Source organism: Wyeomyia smithii, chromosome 3 (assembly GCF_029784165.1).
Source record: "Wyeomyia smithii strain HCP4-BCI-WySm-NY-G18 chromosome 3, ASM2978416v1, whole genome shotgun sequence".
NCBI lineage: Eukaryota > Metazoa > Arthropoda > Insecta > Diptera > Culicidae > Wyeomyia > Wyeomyia smithii.
Window position 1 is genome coordinate 132,838,500 of NC_073696.1, and position 19,346 is coordinate 132,857,845.

The window sequence follows — 19,346 nt, forward strand, 5'->3', positions numbered from 1 at the left end:
AGTACCCCTCCACCGTGTGAGTCTCGATCTCGGCGAATTATGTTAAAATCGTGGAAATTGAGTTGATCGTTTGAATTGAGAAAAGTTTCACAGAGCGCAAATGTGTCACAATTGTATGTATTTATCAAATGAGAAAATAGATCGAATTTGGGGATGATACTTCTGCAATTCCACAGTAATACAGTGATAAAATTCCTAACCTATTTCGCCGTATTAGTCATCGAAAGATATGATAGCTGAAATGAGGGGCCAAGTTGCTGCTAGTTGCTTCAAAAAGGTTTTCACTGTAGAAAGAAGGGCGAGAAGAATATTTTGTAGAGGATCTGGTATGTTGAATTTTTTAAATATCCAGTCCACAATATCAGAAAATTTTATGAACCCTGTTTCTTTTTTATCTTCTGATCCAGAAATGGGTGCACGAGGGGTTTTTGGTGCCCCAGAAAGCGGTGAGTATTCCTGATTTGATTTGAAATTAAAACCGGGAGGTACTTGCCTCGGTTCACTGGCGTATCGTGGTGGGGGCGGCGGGGGCGGTCCGCCCCGGGTGTCACCCTTCAGGGGGTGACACCCATGAGGAAAATTTCCATACGTGGCACCTTCAAAAGGGTGATATCCGTGAGATTAACGATCAATTAGGTGGAGGTCACTGTGAAACCCCGAAAATTATATAAATTTACTTTTAAGAAAATAATCGCAACCATTTTTTCAAAAATCGGTAGATTTAGTTAAATCGAAAACGAACGTGATATCTCTCACAATTTTGGGTACTGTTAGGTGGATTGATCGAAAAACCAAAAACGCCAAAAGTAAGTCCTTGTTCTATGAAACAATTTTGCTGAAGACATTGAGTACATAAAATCAATTCTTCATAGTCAAATCTAGAACGATCACGATTTTTCGAATTTAGACCACTGTGCACTGTGGGATTATCAAATAAATCTTTCCACCAATTGTAAATGTCTTGAAATATAATACTTGGAACGTGTAGAAACTATTTTGGAAGTTGTTTCGTAAAATAATGGCTGTAAAACGTGCTTTACATTAAATATTTCGTCGTTTTAATATCACTTTTTTGTACTTTACGACCTTCAAAAGGGCATTACTCAAAAATGTACCGTACGATGATTTTGAAATTTTGACCAGAGATTCTGGACGTCATAACGAATCGAATGGCGTACTCAGATTCTTTGGTGCATTTTTTTTATAATAACGGTCTGTGGAAGCACCGTGACACCCTTCAACGGGATCGTCAGATGTACCCTCATCGGTTGGTAAAAAGGAAAAGATGTTTCCTGTCGAGGGCTCAGCCCTCTTACGCATTTTTGCAAAAGAGTGCTTTGATCGTTCCTTGATGTCCAAAACACGCTCTGCACTGAGGGATATATTTGAAACACGAAACGGCGTGCTTAGCAATAGCCACTCAGTGTTGGTGTAAGACAGACGGTACGAAGGGCGAAATTTGAAACACCAAGGCCAGTGGCAATGTTATACGATCGCCACTGGTGCCTCAAGCTTCGGCAAACACTTACTTTCGTGAAAGCACCGTAGCCGAATGTTTGAACTTCGTAGAAACACCTCGTTCGCTGCCATATGGCTCTGCTAGGCCTAATGCGAAGCGAAACATTTTCAAAAATACTCATATTGTTGATATTATTCTTTACGTGAGACCAGTGTTTTCCGAAGCTAGATCCACCGGCTCCGGTGTTTGCCGAAGCTTAAGGCACCAGTGGCGATCATATAACAATGACACTGCCTTCGGTGTTTCAAGTTTCGCCCTTCGTGCCGTCTGTCTAACACTAACACTGAGTGGTGATAGCAAGACACGTCGTATCGTGTTGCTATGTAAAAACCGCACCAGTGTAGCCCGGTTCAGTGTTTATACCATGGCTGGTAAAGACACTTTTCAGTATCCTCACTGCAAGCGGACTCAGCATGATTGCCTCCGCACTTGCTGCAGCGTGCCTTGTTGCAGCAGTAGGTGGCTGTATGACCTAACTGCTTGCAGTTTTGGCAATGCATGACCCGCGGTACAAACAGGCGTACAGGCAGACGAACCCTGTCCAAAGCTATGTAGCTCGGCTGTGCGGATCCGGCGAATGTCACCCGGAAGGAATCCGAACGGAGGAATTTCTTCTCCTCTTTTTCGATGGATACTGAATGCAATTGCTTGACATCCAGTATCTTTACATTTTGAATCAGGGGGTTCTTGAAACAGCCAACCCGGTGACGCAAAAAGTCATCGATCGTGAGGCTTCCTTCGGTAAAGAGCTCGTAGCTAGCAATTGTGTTTGCTTGCTTCACGCTACTCACGACAACTCGCAGTTTGTTCGGCCTCACCTTCGTAATCTCGGTTACGGCCGAAAACGGTTTTGCCAGATCCTTGCCGATTTGAATAATATTCAGTGGCTTCTTTATGGGCCAAAACGGACCTTTCGCGGCATCTGGGTAAGCTTTTACCCGTACTTCCGGTACACTTGATACAGGGCTAGGTAGAGGGGATGGTATAGAAGAAAGTAGAGGGGATCTTCCCCATTTGTTTCCACATCCAGGAATAGTTGAACCTGCATGTCGTCCATTTTTTGCGGGAGCGTTTTGCTCTACCGCACGCAAACAATAAATATGCATATATGGGGGGAATCAAATAATTGTTGTAAAATGTAAAAACAATTTTTCAAAATAAGGTGTATTAAATAAGAAAAAAGACAACCGTATTGAAAAAAAAATAATAAAGGAAATAAAAACAAATGTGAATACTTCACCAGACTTTTTGTATTTTTGCCTACGTGCCCTCCTGGCTGATAGTTGGATTAATCCAGTAGGTGGCTTAGCAGGAATCGCAATCAGTCTCCTCCAGCTGAACCAGCACTAGGGGCTAACCAGCGGTTGGTGGTGCGAGGGAATTTTTTCGGCAGAATCTGCACACAATGTACACTCTCGTACCCCGCTAGGGGATAGCCGGCGTCCGGCGTCGCGGGGAATTTGCAGCGACTACTGAACTGCTTTCTTGTCACAGTGTCGGTACCGGAAACACCAGTAGCACGCGTACAGTGCACAGTGACACAGTGCACAAAGTCTTCTGTGCCGCAAGGGGTAACCAGTGCCCGGCGGCACGGGGATTTGCTCTGGTTGCTGGATGTCTATTGTCTATCAGCAACGAAACCGAAAAACACAAGCGACGCGTACTGTCTGGACACCAAACAGTATTGTTTGTTCAAGCGAGCAAAAATAACGGACCTATTTTTGAATGCTTCCTTTCGCAACGATAGCAGAGAAGCGAATGAACGGTTATCGTTGTCCTTCAAGTTTTTGAATAAAGATTAAAAAACTGTTATTTAACGCTTTTCGAGCAGTTTTTTATTCTCCATTTGAAACTCAAAGGACGGCGACAAACAGTTTTCAAAAATCATGTTTTGTTTAGAAAACTTATCTCTTACAAATGAGATAGAAAATTTGGTATAGCTTAAAGCTTTAGAACCCAATTACCATCATCATTCAATTTACGTTTTTAATCTTTTTTGCCTCATTCCGATTCAAACTATCAGAATCCGATACATTATTGCCCATTTCAACTAACTACTGTCTACGTTTAATTTCTAAAAATGAACCAGTCATAATTTCCATTTTTCCACTAATAAATTTATCGACTCTTTGCTTTAGAATACTGTTAATATTTAAGCTCATTTCTTGCATCCCGCTCTTTAACACGTTGCCTATCTGAGCAGTAATGTTGTTTTGGATATGCAACCAAGCTTGAAATCTGTTGATCTCCTGTCTTAGTGTATCGACATCCAAAACTGAAACGTTCTGCTCGTCACAACACTGAACTGATAGACAGTCGTTGCATTTCAACAGAACATTATCGCTTGCATTGATTAATTTCACTAAAGGTCCACTTATTCCACTGCAGCGAGAGTTAAATATCCCTCCGCAGCGAAAACAGCAAACGAGCAGGTTAATCAAGACAATACATTTACATACACTTAACACATTCCATTTCTACCTTACACAGTGGACGCTACGTACGGCGCCGCACAGGCAACAGAGACAATAGAAAAAATAACACCAAACAAACCAGCTCACTCATTCTGTGCCGAACACGCATCAGTACTGGACGTGTTTGGTGATCGGTCCGATAGAGTATAAAACAAAAGACGTGTGAACAAGTGTTGGCATTGTTTGCCTGGTCGAGTGAAATAAATCCGGGTTCAAGGTCGTTCCTTTGTGCAACTGTTTCGCATCGTGACTGCCAGCTGGTGCGTAAGCCGATTTGGCTGCTGGCTGGATTGTGCTACAGCAGTGGACGAGACACAAACGAGGAAAAAGAAGAAGCCATCAGTGTCAGCGAGTCGTATCGCTGTGTGGAGTGATCTCACACCTGGCTCGCTGCTGGTGGCTGTTTGGTGCTGCTGTATTGGTGCTGCTGGCTGTAACGGCTGCTACTTCGAACGATCGGACAACCAACCTTACTGGAAGGGAGAAATAAAAAGGTACGTGTTCTTGTCAGCGCTAGTGCGCTAAACATAGCGCGATGGATGTAGATCCCTCGCCTCCCGCGCCACCATCCCCGAACCCCTCTAACAAGCTCCGTGTCGTGGTCGGTAACCTGAAAGAGGCCAACGATATAGCTTGCTCTGAGCTCTTCACACGCGAGTATCGCGTTTACATACCCGCACGAGACGTGGAGATCGACGGTGTCATAACCGATTCGAGTCTGTCCGTCGAGTGTATACTGCAAAGTGCCAAAGGGTGCTTTAAGAACAAAACGTGTCCCGAAGTAAAGGTGCTCGACTGCAAGCAATTGCGGTCAGCATCGATCATCGGTGGCAAAACAGTATACACTCCGTCAGACTCGTTTCGAGTTACGTTCGCCGGGTCTGCACTACCAAGCCACGTCTCGATCCACCGGGTTCGTCTCCCTGTGAGGCTCTACGTGCCCCGCGTCATGAACTGCCTGAATTGCAAGCAGTTAGGCCATACAGCCGCCTACTGCTGCAATAAGGCACGTTGTGGCAAGTGTGGGGAGTCTCATGCGGAAGATTCTTGCAGTGTTAACGCTGAAAAGTGTATTCACTGCGGAGAAAATCTGCATGAGCTCTCGACATGTGCGGTGTACATGCAGCGCAGGGATAAAATAAAACGGTCTCTCAAAGAGCGTTCAAAGCGTTCCTACGCTGACATGCTGAAGAAGACCGTTACCACTTCTCCCGTTACTTCGAACCCCTTCGATCTGTTGCCCTCTGAGGAAACCGATTCTGACGATTCACCAGCGGGAGCATCTTACGCCAATCCTGGGGAGTCTAGAAAGAGGAAAAGTGTTTCCTCTCCTAAACTTCCCAGAAAAGGTCCTAAGATTTCTCAAAGTGAAATGAAGGTTACAAACAAACCAAACAGTGCTGCGGAAAAACCGAAGCAAACTCCTCCTGGGCTGGCAAATTTAAAGTCCCAGAAGGAGTTCCCAGCACTGCCAGGAACATCTAAAACCCCAGTTGCTCCTTTTACACTCCCAGTTGATGAAACAAACTCTGGATTAGTGAAATTTTCTGACATTGTGGACTGGATTTTTGAAACTTTCAATGTACCCGATCCAATTAAAATTTTTCTTACAGCATTCCTCCCAACAGTTAGATCATTTTTGAAGCAGTTGACTGCCCAATGGCCTCTCCTTGCAGCGATTGTATCCTTCGATGCCTAATTCAACTGCGTATATGAAGGATTCTATCTCTGTCTTACAGTGGAATTGTAGAAGTATTTTACCAAAAATTGATTCGTTTAAAGTTTTGATAAATAAAAACAAATGCGATGCATTTTCCCTTTGTGAAACTTGGCTTACTTCAAATATTGATCTCAACTTCCATGATTTTAATATTATTCGCCTTGATCGAGACACCCCATATGGAGGAGTACTTTTAGGGATTAAAAAGTGCTATTCTTTCTATCGTATTAACCTCCCCTCGATTCCAGGCATCGAAGTTGTCGCATGTCAAATGACAATACAAGGTAAAGAGCTTTGTATTGCCTCAATATATATTCCCCCCAGAGCACAGGTTGGGCAACGGCTGCTCTTTGATTTAATAGAACTTCTTCCCTCGCCACGTTTGATTTTGGGAGACTTCAACTCTCATGGCGTGGCTTGGGGTTCCCCATACAATGATAACCGCTCCTCTTTAATCTATAACCTTTGCGATGACTTCGACATGACTATTTTAAACAACGGTGAAATGACACGTATCCCGAAACCTCCAGCGCGCCCAAGCGCTTTGGATCTATCCTTATGTTCGACGTCGCTACGGTTGGATTGCACATGGAAGGTAATCCTCGATCCTCACGGTAGCGACCATCTGCCTATTCTTATTTCAATTACTAACGGGTCAACTCGCATGCGACCAATTGACATTCCGTATGACCTCACACGAAATGTCGATTGGAAGTTATACGAGGAAATGATTTCAAAAGCGGTCGAGTCGATTCAACATCATTCACCACTTGAAGAATACAACCTCCTCGCGGGCTTGATTCTCGACGCCGCGTTGCAAGCCCAAACGAAGAAATATCCCGGCGTAACGATCAAAGAACGGCCTCCCACTCCGTGGTGGGACCAAGAGTGCTCCGATGTCTACACGCAAAGATCCGACGCGTTTAAGGCCTACCAGACGGGAGGTATACCTGGCGACTATTTACGGTATTCGGAGCTTGATACCAAGCTTAAAAGCTTGGCTAAAGCAAAGAAACGTGGATATTGGCGTCGGTTCGTGAACGAGACGTCGAGGGAGACATCGATGAGCACTCTTTGGAACACAGCCCGAAGAATGCGGAATCGCGTAACGGTCAACGAAAGCGAGGAGTCTTCAAGTAGGTGGATATTTGATTTTGCCAGGAAAGTATGTCCGGACTCTGTTCCTGAGCAAAATATTGTTCGCGATGCGTCTCCGGGCCACGACGCGATAGAATCACCTTTTACGATGGCAGAACTTTCAGTTGCCCTCCTGTCCTGTAACAATAACGCGCCTGGATTAGATAGAATCAAATTCAACTTGTTGAAGAATCTACCCGGCAATGCCAAGAGGCGCTTGTTGAACTTGTTCAATAAGTTCCTGGAGCAAAACATTGTACCGCAGGATTGGAGGCAAGTGAAGGTGATCGCCATCCAAAAACCAGGGAAACCAGCTTCTAATCACAACTCTTATAGGCCGATTGCAATGCTATCCTGTATCCGGAAATTGATGGAAAAAATGATACTCCGTCGTTTAGACCACTGGGTCGAATCAAATGGTCTACTATCAGAAACTCAATTTGGCTTCCGCCGTGCCAAAGGGACGAATGATTGTCTTGCGTTGCTTTCAACAGATATTCAGCTGGCGTATGCTCGTAAAGAACAAATGGCGTCTGCGTTCTTGGACATTAAGGGGGCTTTTGATTCCGTTTCTATTGACATTCTTTCGGGTAAACTTCACCGACAAGGATTTTCTCCAATTTTGAACAATTTTTTGCACAACTTGTTGTCCGAAAAGCACATGCATTTTACGCATGGCGATTTGGCAACTTTTCGCATTAGCTACATGGGTCTTCCCCAGGGCTCATGTTTAAGCCCCCTTCTTTACAACTTTTATGTAAATGACATCGACGAATGTCTGGCAAATTCATGCACGATAAGACAACTTGCAGACGACAGTGTAATCTCTGTTACAGGAGCCAAAGCTGCCGATTTGCAAGGACCATTGCAAGATACCTTGGACAATTTGTCTGCTTGGGCTTTACAGCTAGGTATCGAATTCTCTCCGGAGAAGACTGAGATAGTAGTTTTTTCTAGGAAGCATGAACCTGCTCAGCTTCAAACACAATTAATGGGTAAAACGATTTCTCAGGTTTTGGTACACAAATATCTTGGTGTCTGGTTCGACTCTAAAGGCACCTGGGGTTGTCACGTGAGGTATCTGATGAAAAAATGTCAACAAAGAGTGAATTTTCTTCGTACAATAACCGGACAATGGTGGGGAGCCCATCCAGGAGACCTTATAAGGCTTTACCAAACAACGATATTGTCTGTTATTGAATACGGGTGTTTCTGCTTCCGCTCCGCAGCAAACACACATTTGATCAAACTGGAGCGAATACAATATTGTTGTTTGCGTATCGCCTTAGGTTGCATGCAGTCGACCCATACGATGAGTTTGGAGGTTTTAGCTGGAGTACTACCATTGAAAAACCGCTTCTGGAGCCTGTCTTCTCGTATTCTAATCAAATGTGAGGTCTTGAACCGTCCCGTGATTGAAAATTTTGAAAGGTTAATCGAACTTAATTCTCAAACCCGTTTTATGACATTGTATTTCAATCACATGTCCCAAAATATTAACCCTTCTTCGAATATTCCAAATCGTGTCGACTTATCAAATACTTCTGATTCTACTGTGTTTTTCGATACATCCATGATAGAAGAAACTCGTGGAATCCCGGATCATTTACGCGTGCAGCAGATCCCTAAAATTTTTTCCAATAAATATCGAAACATCAACTGCGACAATATGTACTACACTGACGGATCACTTCTTGATGGGTCCACTGGCTTCGGTATCTTCAATAACAATTTAACCGTCTCCCATAAGCTCGATAATCCTGCTTCTGTTTACGTCGCAGAATTAGCTGCAATTCAGTACACCCTAGGGATTATCGAAAAAATGCCCACGGACCATTATTTCATCTTTACGGACAGTCTCAGTTCCATTGAGGCTCTCCGATCGATGAAAGATGTTAAGCACTCTCCGTATTTCCTGGGGAAAATACGGGAACATCTGAGTGCTTTATCCGAAAAATCTACTCAGATTACCTTAGCGTGGGTCCCTTCTCACTGCTCGATTCCGGGTAATGAGAAAGCGGACTCTTTGGCTAAGGTGGGCGCAACAAACGGTGATATTTATGAAAGACCAATTGCCTTTAATGAATTTTTCGCACTTGTACGTCAGAATACGATCATCAGTTGGCAAAATGCTTGGACCAGAGGGGAATTGGGAAGGTGGTTACATTCCATAATCCCCAAAGTATCGACGAACCCGTGGTTCAAGGGGTTGGATGTAGGTCGGGATTTCATTTGCGTGATGTCCCGGCTTATGTCCAATCACTATAGATTTGACGCGCTCCTCCGTCGTGTTGGGCTCGGGGAAAGTGGTATCTGTGCCTGTGGTGAAGGTTATCACGACATAGAGCATGTGGTTTGGTCATGCCCTGTACACCGTGACGCCAGGTCTAAATTAATAGCTTCCCTGCAGGCCGAGGGTAGACAGCCGGCTGTTCCTGTTCGTGATGTCTTGGCGAGCCGTGACCTATCCTACATGTCCCTTATATACGTTTTCCTGAAATCCATCCACGCCCCAGTCTAGTCCCGTTCCCCTCCGTCTACACCCAACAAAACGACAAGAACACGTTTGAACCTTAAGCACAAAACCAGCAACCAGACCCCGCACAACAGAACCAGGACCCAAGGACTACGAGCCTCTGTCCCAACTCACGACATCGTGGCTCAGCAGAACGAATCCATACATGCCATTCGACGATTATCAGACGACCATTGAACAACAAAACACTGATTGGAAATCCCATGCTAGTTTTAAGTTAGACTTAATTTCAGCTCGTAGTCGGCAGCGAGGATAAAAAATTTGCTTTAGTTTTTAAGTCATCAGATATAATTGGCGCCGTTAAACATTAAATTGTATTTGTGCCGTGTCAAATAAATGTTATGTGAAGAAAAAAAAAAAAACCAGCTCACATCGCAGTGAGTGGCGGAAAGAAATAATAAATTTATATCAAAACAAGTAGTAGTTACTACTGCACTTCTACTTATTCTGATTGAGGTCCCTAATAGGTACACTTTGGAATCACAATTTCCACTGTATACTAGAGATGGTCGGGTATGGGAAATTTGTTACCCGTACCCGACTCAACGAATATTTTCAAACCCGTTCCCGACCCGAACCCGAAGTCTGGTTTATTTAAAATACCCGTACCCGACCCGAACCCGAAAAATATCTATTCCAACTACCCGTACCCGACCCGTACCCGATAGAAAAAAACGCCGAAATTGCCGGTACCCGACCCGTCCTGGATTTTTTTTTTTAATTTTTTGTTTCAAAATGCCTGGGTACCTCGCACATTTTATGCACTGATTGTCATATGTGGTCTCTCGAGATGATGGCCAGAGTTAGGCTAGAACCGAGTGTGCGTGTGAACGAATGATAATGAACCCAGAGTTTCAGGCGGGTGGTCCACTATAAGGAATCGGTCCACTATAAAAAGTGCATGTCTGGTAAAGTTTAAAATAAACGACGAGTTTTATAAACACATTAAAGGGTCAAACGAATTTTGAAAGGTCAAAATTAATATAGTTTATAACTTGAGAAAATTTTGATCATTCACTGCATTTGCCAAAAACCTGTAACTTTGAGTATAGATTCGGTGTCATCGATAAATTCTAAAAATCGGTAAAAAACAGATATTTCTGCACATGCGGCATCCGTGGTCACAGTACAAATCAAGACTATGCTATCGCTGTCAAATCTCATATATTTGTTTCGTACTAAACATCTCAATGCACAGTGGGAAAGCGCTGGCCATCAAAACAAATGTTTAAACGTCAGCTGTTTCATAATATTTTTCCATTATTGATATAACATTTAAGTCCAAAATTTGGGTGCAATATCATAAAATTTGATTTTTTTATAACTTTTCAAAGCTCGGCGTACTGACGTTTTTTGACATATTTAATAAAAATATATCATTACTTTGAAACGCTCTGCAGCTTCAATGATAGCTTGGTTTTTTTGCCTCGAAGGAAAAGTTGATTTGTAGTTAGTTTTTATTACCTATTATAATATATAATATTGTTTTAATTTTTGTTTTATATTTCTTAAACTACGTAATCTGTTTTTGTAAAGAGCCCTGTGGCGTTGCTTGTGGTTAAAGTTCATATAATTCTGTTTAATAAAAAAGTGAGGGGAGAAGTGCTGAAAAATCATGAGAAATTAATCACGTGCTTTGTGAACGTCCCCAAATAAAAAGTGGAATGGAGATTCGTGTTCAGCACCCCAAAATTAAGTAAATACCATATTTTTGTCGTATTTATCGACACTTTTTTTACTTGACAAGCATTTGTATTAGGTCGGCCCACTGTGCAATGCTCCGCGGTTTTCCTGACAGTTATGAAAGAAGCCCGACGAAAATTTCATTTAAATCAAAACCGTTGCAGGAAGAACTATTCAATCTAACATTAGAAAGCGATAGCATGATGTCATTCCCTTGGTGCATAGACTGCCGACAACTGTCAGAATAGGTATTGGGCGATCTCTTGTTTGAGTGAGAATGTGCGATTTTTTCTCCGATCTTACCGATTATCGACATTAAAAAAAACCCAGGCTTGAAATGATAAAAATTGAATTCTCATAATGTACGAAAATTGAATTACCCGTACCCAACCCGTATCCGACCAATTGAGAATTTTTCAAACCCGTACCCGACCCGAACCCGAAGCCTTGGTTTTTTAATTACCCGTACCCGACCCGAACCCGTAAAATATTTTTTGGCGTTACCCGAAACCCGACCCGAACCCGTCGGGTACGGGTTTCGGGTAAAAATACCCGTATCCGACCATCTCTACTGTATACACACAATTTCACATGTAAATTAGTTTGAAAATTTCACAGCACGCAATAAACAAACTATGATGTTCGCCGTTACAAAGACATCGTGTCTTTCATTCAAAGAGCCAAGGACCGGGAGGGACTGCATACGCAAGGCAAAATACGGTGGAAAAGTTGCAGGCCCGGAAACTGTACACTAGACTGGGACACGATTATATGGGATAAAAGCGATGGTGTTATTTTTTCGCTCCCATGCACTTTTCGTGCTCCTTATGAGTCCTATAACAACCGTGTAACTTTTCAGATCGATCGGTGTAACTATATTTTTGCGCCCGATTTTTAACTTGACACTTGGAAAACCAATTTAAACAGACGGGTTTTTTTACATTGTGGTCATATCCGCTGTAGAACAAATTCAATTGCTTTATCTGTTTATTTTCATCATAAGCCTTCAGAAAACGGGTTTGTTTCGCTATTGCGGTGTTGTTTGGATAGGTATGTGAATGTTTGAATGGTGTTATATGAGGATGCTATGTGAGTGTTTCTTTTGATGTATATGTATGTGAATGCATGTAAGTGTGTATATATGCCAGTGTAATATGTAGTTAAATGGTACACGCTGCGAGTAAACCTATAAATATGAGCAATGACTGTCTTTTTCCTCATCCTAAAAAGTTTCTTAGCTACAAATATGAATCCTGTTCTTCAATATTCAATAATCTGTCAATCTATTTGCATCTAGAATAATAATTTAACGTTGATTATTGAATTCTAGGCTTGTTTTTGACTGATTTAGTATATATAGACTTAGCTCATCCTCATAAAAGTGGTTTGGAACCAGAGCAACGACGAGCTAAAATGAATAACATTTTACGAGTGATATCAAATTACCAAGGATCAGATTATTCTAACATTCAACCAATAGCTAATATACTCAACTATTTGAATTCCGTCCGGTATATCGAGGAGCTACAGAACATCTTTGAGGACGACCAATACAAGTATGTTGTTTCCCTACAAGTAAGCTTAAATAACAAATTATCTTACAGAAAGTCGCTTTATCTGGAACCATTGAATTCCCTATCAACACTACCAATGGAAGTTAGTAATAAAAAAAATGGTTGTGCTAAACCAACGTCGCCTGTTAATACTGACATCGGACAAATTACCCCTTCTTCATTAGCGTTTTTGAACTTATCGCCGGCAAAATCCAGTTCAATGCGTTTCTCTAATTCGTCTACGAACACTGCTTCTAATAGATTCATTGGACACAGAAAATGTCGTAGTTTAGGAACAAAGTGAGTATCATTAAAATAATATGTACTAGCATTGATGAACGTTTTGACTCAATTTTTCTGACACAATCTTAGTTATTTATTTATTTATATATTATTTTAACGAGGTTTTAACCATGTGCTGGTCATTTGCCTCGAAACACAATTTTAGTTTTATCACAGACTAACAGACGTAACACTGGAACCTAGCTCCATCGCCACAAAAAACGTTCATTTCAAATTTTCAATCGAATAACAGTCATCGCGCGAAATCGTCGTCTTGGGCGCTGTCATGCAATCTCATACATATTTTGTAGTTCCCCATTTGACACATGCAGTAACGCTGGCGCTGATGTCGAAATACATGACGCAGCGCGAACACGACAGCAGATGGTGCTAGTGTTACTAACGTAAAATATGAAATCATCCAAACGATGATTTTCTTGAAAATTTGTTCGACGTGTTATGTCTGTTAGTCTGTGGTTTTATCATTGAAATGGTAGTGATTTTCCCGAAATCCGATTTACCGAGTACTACAACTCCTCAAAATCGAATTTCTAGACTAACATTTTCCAGAAATTTATTATCCCAAAAAAACACGCACAAAAACTTATCTTAAAAAACAGTGTTCTCAACCTGGGGTACGCGAAAGCCTTCAGGAGTTCGCGGAAGAAAAATCAGAAATGGCGGCCATGCTGTTTTGTCTTCATAATACCTTATTAATTTTTCACTCTTGCTCTTAAACATGACTGTAGCAATCAAACAAACCCTAGTTCAATTTGAAACCTGAATTAGACTACTACAACATAATCTACCACCACAATCTCCCACTCTGCGAGAACATTCCAAGCCATGGGGTACAATTGATAGGGAGAATATCGCCAAAGGGTACGCGGACAAAAAAAAAGGTTGAGAACCGCTGTTATAAAAAAAAACCGGGAAGTGATCATTTTTGTCTATTTTTAAATAAAAGTGGCTTCCGGCTGGTCTTGAGGTACGATGCTGGCCTAACAAGCCAGTCGTCGTAGGTCCGAGTCCTGGCTCGGGAGAGTTAACGTTGACTTTTCTTGTTTTCGCCGCAGAGGTAGTCGCAGTTTGCGTAGGTGTATTGCATCACATATATCAGCCCTTCTCAACCTTTTTTCGTCCGCGTACCTTTTGTAGAAGTAGGGGGGACCCTACTGTAGAAAGTTGGAAAATAATAAATTTTCGTGACTTTTTTTTCGGATGTTTAGAGTAAAGTGAAGTTTACGGAATTTGGCTATTGATTAAGCAAATTTACTGAGTAGTACACTGTTGGCATCGTTTTTCCCAAAACCGTGTTTTCTCAAGTGGTGTAAATTTCAGAAACGGCTATGTAACAACTTAGAAAATATATTTTTATATACAGTGATCACCCGATTATATCTCACCCTGATGATTTTTGGCGTGATAAAATAGGGAAATTTTCAAAATTTAATTTTTTTTATTGAAGATGTTAAATCAATAACTAAATACGTAAAATCAGCAATTTTTTTTTTGGAAAATTTATCTGTACAAACATATGAAAAAAGCTGCAGTTGTTTTATAAATCAATATATCTGAATAATAACAAAAGATAGAGATAAGTTGTCAAGGGATGAATTTAAGAAAACTTTCTGAGCTTTTATAAAAAATATTTAAAAAAATCAATTTGAGATCCTGTACTGAATAAAAAAATAAAAAATCGATCATCACTATTTTTTTTAAAACATTTTTTTAGATAGATAATTCAGTTGCCTAAAACTTTTCTGAACAAACCTAAAAAAATAAAGAACCTAAAAAAACCGATGTAAAGTTGCAAATAAATTACAATTAAGTTTTTTATTCGTTCATGTTTTTGTTTGAATTGGTAAAATTAATTACTTGCTTTTTTGTAGCGCTGTACCATAAGCAAAATATTAGATGTTCTCACAACACTAAACTTTGCCGAAGACAGCATGCTGATATCTCTCACATATTGCAACCAGAAAAATCTTAAAATGTAAATAACGATTTTAAATGCCTTCCCTATCAAAAAGACGAAACAAAAATGTAACAGAAGCTGTTAGTTTGTAATGAGAAAATCCTTTCAGATTTTGTTTTCAATTTGATCCCGTTAGGTGTTAAAATAACAAGCGTTATAACAAAAATGATTCTACTAGTATCAAACCCATATCAAACTTTGTTACTAACGTATCAGCCTTCTGACAAATAGTATAGCACGAAGAACAGTATAATAACAACCTTTGTTAGAAATAACAGCTTTTGATAGCGACGATAAATTTATGAGACTTGTTTCAGAACAACTTCATTTAAGGAATTGTTATAATAGCTCATTCAAGTATAATATTTGTATCAAAACCATATGGAAAAATACAGAATTGTATCAAAATATGTTATTTGTATCTCCTGTTGATAGAATTTTGTAAATTTTTAGTTATGCTCTTCTGATCGGGTTCTCATAGAAAACTTTATGTTGCTTGCAATATGTAAGAGATAGAAACATGATGTCTTCTGTAAAGTTTCTTGTTTTGAGATCACCTAATACTTTGCCTAAGACACCAAGCGTCTATCTTTACCTAATGAAAAAGTAAATGTTTTATCTCACTTTTAGGAGGATTGATCACCCAGCTTTCTACATCAAAAGATGCGTTTTAAATTTTTTGAAACTTCTCCGAACATGTTATACGGTTATAATAAAATAAACATTTGTATCACTATTCAATTATTCGCACGATAACAGCAAAATGTAACATTCTGCATCGGTTGAATTTTTAATGTAAACTGCATCCAGAATGATACACAGAATTATGAAAAATATCTTGAATATTGAAGCGTAATAGAAAATCAGTTCACCCTGACATTTTTTTAATGAAATGTTTGATGATGATAAAATCGGGTGAAAAATGTGATAAAATCGGGGGCAGATAAAATCGGGTACAGATATAATCGGGTGATTACTGTACTAAAAAAATCAGTCAGATCGGTCCACTAAAAGCTGAGAAAAACGTACCACCAGTTAGGTACTGATTTAGAGAGAGCATCCACGTTGAAAATTAACAGTTGGCTACCAACAGCGTAATACTCACTATATTCAGCGTTATGTAATGCGACAGCGTAATACTCCACGACACGAAAAAAATATATTTAGTCAGTCCAGAATTCCTTATGAACATTTGACTTTTTTCAACTTTGGATAGCTACTACGTCCACGTACAAAACTAAACTCGATGTGATTTTTTCCGTCAAGCGACATTAATTTTTTTTTCTCGCTCGTTTTCCGTCGGTCTAGTTCCGCCACTGTTGTGGCCAATCACCGACGCCCAGGGAGGCGACTCCACACCCAGGACCCTAACTCACGACCCGTTTATTAACGGACCGGCGCCAACGGCTTTACTTCCTCATGCGATGGAAGGCGTGATCCCAGAGATTTTTCGCCTCAGAAAATCTCCCGGTGTCGGCTAGGATTGAATCTAGACCAGTTGGGTTGGTTGTGAGTGGATCACGCCACCTCACAACTATCGACACCTATGTCGGCGGTGGGATTCGAACCCAGGCGTCGAGCGTGGTTGGCGGAGACGTTACCAACCACACTAGGCCCCCGCTCGAGCGACATTCATTGAAATTCATAAAAGTATTGTTGAATGATGGAAATGCCATTGAACTCCATTTTAAGCATAGAATAGCATAGCATATTCATTAAATTCCATTTTAAGTCGAAAAAGTTCAATTTGTCAAATCATGCCGTATGGCATCACTGGGTTGATTCGGGTTAATCAGAAGCCAATACTCAAACACATCACTTTACTCTGAACAGAAAAAAATCACGTATATATAATTTCTCTACAATTCAGAGTAGGGTTTTCCCCTAACCTGGAAGGTGTCTTTAGCAGAGTTGTAGATAATCTCATTATACTAACAACTTTGTTAACAAGGTTTTTTCTCTGTGTTCAGTCAATTTGGAAAATAATCAAGTTTTATATGATAACGTACATAAATTTGGTGTTTGGTTTCCAACTTTTTTGTATGATGTTTTTGCTAACTACAATATTCTAGAGAATGTTAAGACTCACCATGATACTATGCTAAAATTATGTTTGGTTCAAAAGATATATGCAATTTGAACGAGAATTTTACTCTTTTTTCTACTGCGAATAGGCGACGTACGGAAGCTTACACTTCGCGCCATTTTGAAGCTTCAGGTTAGTGCTTCAAAATGGCAGAAGAGTTAAACTTCCAACTCGTCACAATAGAGTACGAACGCCAAGCATTTTTGGAGTTTCGCAAAATTTCAGCTTAATCAGAAATGATTTAAAGGTGTCTTGAAGCATATAAAATGTTGGTGTTTTGCTCTCGAAAATTAACATCCCTAATAAAAAATTATGTTTAAATTAGGTTTTATGCATTTCTGAGATATAGGCACTAGGATGCCAATCATGGAAAAAAAAGTGACCAGAAATGTACACCTGCTTGAAAAATCACCCTGTGGAAAATTTCAGCTCAATCGGACTTAAAATGGGGTGGCGCAAAGCGATTGAAGTTTGGTCTTTTTGAAAACCGAAAAATCACCCAAATTGAAATTTCGATATTTTTTATGTCAAATGACTCAAAAACGCATGAAACGTCAACGATTGGTGTCATCTAGATTTTTTTTTGCAAAATCTACTCTCTGGGACTTAGTCGTCGTTTAGTCGAAGGCGGAGTTCAAAATGATTAGAATTTATCTTCTGAAATTGATCACTAGTCTCTCGAAATAGCTTGTATAATGATATACACTATAACTAGCATCGAATACATTATGTTTCATTAGGGTGGTTCATTTATTCGACATAGGGTGGTTCATAATGTTGTGTAAAAATGAGTATAAAATGAAAAAAAAATCACAGCTCTGTAAAACACAGATAAATCTGTATATGTGGCATCCCTATATGTGTTACGACGGTCGCGAAGGTTAAACTTTTATCATGCTAAACGTAAATTCGAGCGAACTCTTTTAGATAATATTTCACCTACATTTGTGGCTTAAGGACATCCTCCGTAGTAATTGAACCTCTTTACTAATGAGTTTCATTTCTTCCAGTATTTTTAACAAAATATCGTGTACAAACGTTCAAAATGCTGAAAATTCGACACAACCATCTGAATCGTTTGTCAAATCTCGACACTTGCTAGATGATTCCGTGATAGAGAATAAAGTATCTACAGATGCCACTTCAACGGGAAGTTCTGAAGGTGTAATAGGGTTCGAAAATGATGGAGAACTTCTTGGATTCCAAGGTTGCCTTCGGCGAAAAACTCTCATGAAACACAGACGCAAATCTACCGTATCTTCATGGAAGCGTTATTGGGTACAAATTTGGGCCAATTCATTGGTTTATTTTTCCCCTAAAACATTCAAAGGGTATCATTATTTGTTTTAAACAAATCACTTTATTTTCAATAACTTATTCTTGCAGGACTGAAAGAAGTGACTACAAACGAGAGCCAGCCAAAATATGTAACCTAGAGGGTTGGCACGTTGAAATGAAAGATACTGCACAATGTGACGCATTCCACTTGGTAAATCAACAGTTTGGTCACATCTACAAGTTTCGCACTGGTTCAACGGCCTTAAATGCGCTTTGGGTGAAAGCTTTAAACGCTGTGATATCACAGTTCACCATAAAAATCGTCGACAAACCGCCTGTAAATTTGATGTCCTTTGAATAATAATGCGCTATGTATAAACAATTTCAAATTTGGCACTTCATAACTCGAGATCTAATTACGGTTAAACGTGAGCTCTCTAAAACTGTAAAATTATAGTATCGTAATTTCAAAATATCGTATTAACATAATTTATCCGAAAGCCGAAAAAAGTGCTAATTAGGGGAGCCACTTCACGGTGAAATTAGAGCAAAGTGAATATAGTCACAGAACATATATGCAACTTCGGACAAAACTCTGCTGCAAATTCTAGCCTACGCTTTCGCATTCGTTTTTCGCTGTTCTATCCTACATTGATTTTACAGTGCATCGTTTGAACAGTTCGCTCTAATAGTTTGAACATACAACAAAAATATATTCTTTTTTGCTTCAACGACTAGACAAAAAGATGATCCTAAATCTTTAAAAATCAAGTTAATACAGGACCGCATTCAAGACATTTCTTAAGCGGAAATTCAGTAACAATTCACAGTCAACATGAATAGAAAAAATGGAATTAAAAACCTCTCAACCGTTCAAACATTGCTTAAAAAATTTTCTTGCATCGTACACCCCGTGACTATTGAAACCATTCTAACTAGTTAGTTGAATTACTTAAATATTTTCGTTGGAGTTGGAAACCGAATTTCTCAACTAACTACAATTTTTTTCTCAAATTGTTTATTATACCTAACATTGCGAGTAATGCATACCAGACGCGTTATACACAGCACTGCTTGCGACATTAGGTACAATGTAGAAA

General features: G+C 40.1%; 1 protein-coding gene across 3 annotated transcripts in view; it reads left to right on the plus strand.

Annotated features, from left to right (window-relative positions):
• Window positions 1-18,719, plus strand: part of LOC129727556 (ras-specific guanine nucleotide-releasing factor RalGPS1) — a 46,392-nt gene extending 27,673 nt beyond the window's left edge. For all 3 annotated transcript variants that reach the window (XM_055685488.1, XM_055685489.1, XM_055685487.1), the window contains exons 6-9: window positions 12,400-12,625; window positions 12,674-12,922; window positions 17,979-18,299; window positions 18,355-18,719. In XM_055685488.1, the coding sequence (XP_055541463.1) occupies window positions 12,400-12,625; window positions 12,674-12,922; window positions 17,979-18,299; window positions 18,355-18,607 (1,049 nt within the window). In that variant the 3' untranslated portion in view covers window positions 18,608-18,719. The remainder of the gene's footprint in view (window positions 1-12,399; window positions 12,626-12,673; window positions 12,923-17,978; window positions 18,300-18,354) is intronic.
• Window positions 18,720-19,346: the final 627 nt, after the last annotated feature.